Source organism: Dendrobates tinctorius, unplaced genomic scaffold, assembly GCF_039654945.1.
Source record: "Dendrobates tinctorius isolate UK_male_01 unplaced genomic scaffold, ASM3965494v1 ptg000159l, whole genome shotgun sequence".
NCBI lineage: Eukaryota > Metazoa > Chordata > Amphibia > Anura > Dendrobatidae > Dendrobates > Dendrobates tinctorius.
The window spans coordinates 15,848,670-15,852,298 of NW_027361826.1; the positions used below are offsets into that span (position 1 = coordinate 15,848,670).

The 3,629-nt window shown below is 47.1% G+C and overlaps 1 protein-coding gene across 1 annotated transcript; it reads right to left on the bottom strand.

The window, feature by feature from the left end:
- Window positions 1–1,224: 1,224 nt before the first annotated feature.
- LOC141052234 (protein-tyrosine sulfotransferase 1-like) lies at window positions 1,225–1,916 on the bottom strand. Its single transcript, XM_073549423.1, has one exon. It carries the CDS (start codon window positions 1,807–1,809, stop codon window positions 1,225–1,227), a length of 585 nt encoding a protein of 194 aa, XP_073405524.1. The 5' UTR covers window positions 1,810–1,916.
- Window positions 1,917–3,629: the final 1,713 nt, after the last annotated feature.

A 3,629-nucleotide genomic window follows, 5' to 3' on the forward strand; every position in this document is an offset into this window, starting at 1 on the left:
TAGGGGTAAGGTCTTATTGTGAGAAGCTGAAGATTTAGGGTGGGACGATTGTTCACCATATTTCTACCCGGGGTTGTGGTCCACATTGTAAAATGAGACCTGTTTATCTGACACATGCAACATCCAATGAGGCACAAGAAGTTTAAGGGTGTGTGCAGACGCTGCGGAATCCGCTGCGGATTAATCCGCACTGATTTTGCAAAAACCGCAGATAATCCGCAGGTCAAAAGACCTGCGGATTATCTGCGGTTTTGCCTGCGGTTTGGTCCTGCGGATTCACCATCTCCACAATGGTGGAGATAGGAACCCGCTGCGGATTCCGCAGAAAGAATTGACATGTCAATTCTTTCTGCGGTTTCAAAACCGCAGCAAATCTGCGCGGATTTTTCCGCAACGTCAGCACAGCGGTTTTTTTTTTACCATTCATTTGAATGGTACTGTACACCGCAGCTAAAGCTGCTGCGGGTCCGCAGCGGCCAAAACCGCTGCGGAAACGCAGCGGAATCCGCAGCGTGTGCACACAGCCTTAGCCATAAAATAAATAGCCTTTATTAATATGAAATAGCAAAAACATAAAATAAATTTAAAAGGAGATACATGTCCAATATACACTCACAAGGTTCATATGTATATACTACTATATAACACGTAGGCACTATAAAAGAGCATGGGACATATATACAAGTGCAAAACAATAGCGGTACAATACCCGTGCAAAAATAATGACCTGCTCAATAGGTTGAAATGGAGCCTTATATATACTCTGCATTGATGGCCGAAGAAATATATATAAAGTGCATATAGTGAAAACACATAAAATTTCACTAAGGTTTCCCAGAAAAATTATTCACACTACAAAATTATCAAAAAAGGTACACTCAGATCTACATACAGTATATTGAGCCAGTGCCCACATAGAAAAAATATATATAGCATGCAATAGCTGATGGAGATGCACTAAATTGGTATGGTGTATATAGACCAGTATAATATATGGAGATGTAACCAAAATGTAACTCATGTGACCTAGGTATAGCAAAAAAATAACAAGTAATGCAGTCAACAGTGACCCAAGCTTGTTAACATCGCCAATAAACATATAGTAGGAATGGCCGCTAGCCATAAAGTGCAGAGTGCATATAAATAAGAAACACACAACCTTGTGAAGCGTAAGTCCCCAACGCGCGTTTTGCGTTAGCTTCGCCTAACGAAGCTAACGCGAACTCATCGAGTGCACAGAACACATCCATCTCTTACCATCAAGACAAATTTGGCATTGGGAAATATTTTGGCTAAATAAGATAGTGACTTTAAAGCAAATGGGTCTTTGTTACACAAGTACGGTGCAGGTAATCCATGTTTAACTATTATTTCCAGGAAAAAAGCCTGCATGGCTGCATCTAGTACTTCATCTGTAACACCAGCCTCATCCAGGTGGATATTCTCTTTGCTAGATCGGGCCCACATCTGTTTGACAGCTAAAATTCGTGGAATAACTCTAGTCTCTTCTCCACATCGAATCTCAGGATGGGCATCGAGCATGGCATGCATTAGTGTAGTTCCACTGTGAGGTACTCCTCCAATAAATATTAATGACATGTCCTTGCTATATGCAAAACTAGAGTTTGCTCTTTGCTCAGTTCTTAGTGTTGCTTTCAGGCTTTCCATTTTGACAGGCTGACTGCGCTCCTCTATTCGGTGGTGGCACTCCATTGCGTGTTGACCCAAGTAGAACACAGTCACTGAGCTTATTACAAGGCAGGCCAGCAGCAAGTTTTGCTTTAGTTTTCCAATCATTTTGACAACCATGCCTCCTCAACTGAGGCAGATGGAATCGTTGCTGATGTATTTACAGTGTCATGCCAGATGGATTATACTCCAAGAAGGTGAGCGCCATCTGCTTTATCTGTATCCGGTCCCGGCATGCAGCCCCTGTCAGCTCTGGTCCCCCCCCCCGACATCATGTCCTATCTCCGCCATTTATGGATTATGGAGGCCACTCTGCTCTTAGGAACCTTGAGCACTGCAGAATTTTTTTTGTAACCTTGACCAGATCTGTGCCTTGCCACAATTCTGTGTCATGTCGGACGCTGTTCACACCACAGCATCCGGCAGGCAGAGGTAGTTCCACCTCCAGCCACTATAGCCTCAGTGGCGCCGGCCTGATCTTCAGGCTCTCGGGGGTTAATCCTGCTGGAGACCAGGTTGGATGGTTAGTCACGCCCACGGTCTTTAAATAGTCATGCTGGCCTATGGGCGTCGCCGATTATAGCTTGTGTTTCATACCAAGTGGTTCCGGTCTGGAGTGGAGGTGTTCAAGAGAGAGAGATTCATATCTGGTGTCGTATGATCCGTCGTTATCCTTTCTCCTTCCCATATTTGTGTTTAGTTGTGCCCTGTTCACATTACTGTTTATTCCTGTGTGTGTGCGGCGCAGTGCAGTTTAAGTTCTCCCTGTCTGTCATTATTTGTGTGGGAGCTTTGGTGGTGACTTCTCACTGGGTGGAGGGTGGAGGGTTAAGTGCAGGGCTGAGCAGGAGATAAGGAAAGGTCGGAGGCTCAGGCATTTGCACCTTCAGCAAAAACCCTGGGTTGAGGGTCAGACAGGGTTTCCCCTAGTAAAGGGACACCACAGGGGCCCCGGGTATTTCAGCCTTAGTTGAACTAAGCCCCCGTGACATTATAATCGGCCCACATTTTTTCAGGAGTCCATGGATCCCATGGATTCCATAACCCGCCAGTTGGCGGCGCTGTCCATACAGGTCTCCGAGTTGAATGGGGCAGTTCAGCAGCAGGGCCTGGTAGTAGCAAAGGTGCAAACGGCATCTGCAGGTATCGGTGCAGAGCCGAAGTTTCCGCTGCCAGAACGATTTTCAGGCGATCGCAGCAAATTTGTCGTATTTCGGGAGGCCTGCAAATTATACTTCCGCATGCGGCCAATATCCTCAGGTAATGAGGCCCAGCGAGTAGGGCTGGTGTTGTCATTACTGAGTGGTGACCCCCAAGCATGGGCATTTTCCTTACCACCTGACTCTGCTACATTTCATTCGGTCGATAATGTTTTTTCTGCCCTCGGGCTCATTTACGATGACCCTGACCGATTGGCTCTAGCGGAATCTAAAATCCGCGCCCTCCGCCAGGGGGAGCGCTTGGCAGAAGACTATTGTTCGGAATTTCGCCGCTGGGCTGTAGACACACAGTGGAATGACCCAGCACTGCGGAGCCAGTTTATTCATGGGGTATCAGGGAGGGTGAAACAAGCCCTCCTGATGTATGAGACTCCGGCATCATTGGAGTCTGCCATGAGTTTGGTGATACGTATTGATCGCCGTTTTCGTCAGGGGGCACAGGAGACGCTACCTCTGGGGGAAAACAGAGGTGCAGGTGTGGTTGAAGTAGATGAGTCCCCTGAACCTATGCAGATTGCTGGCGTGGCACAGGTTCAGCCTCGCGCTCCGGGAGTCCGGAAGTCCGGAGCATGTTTCTACTGTGGTAAAGGTGGTCATTATGTTAACGTTTGCCCGGTACTACCTAAGAGGGTCACACCGGCGGAAAACTGTTAAGCTCAGAGGGTATGGAGGAGACCCAACTGAGCGTATGCATATCCTCCATGATGGTATCTCAATGTA

Bases quoted from the DNA above. Each gene is read 5' to 3' on its own strand.
- LOC141052234 (XM_073549423.1), bottom strand. From the start codon at position 1,809: ATGGTTGTCAAAATGATTGGAAAACTAAAGCAAAACTTGCTGCTGGCC.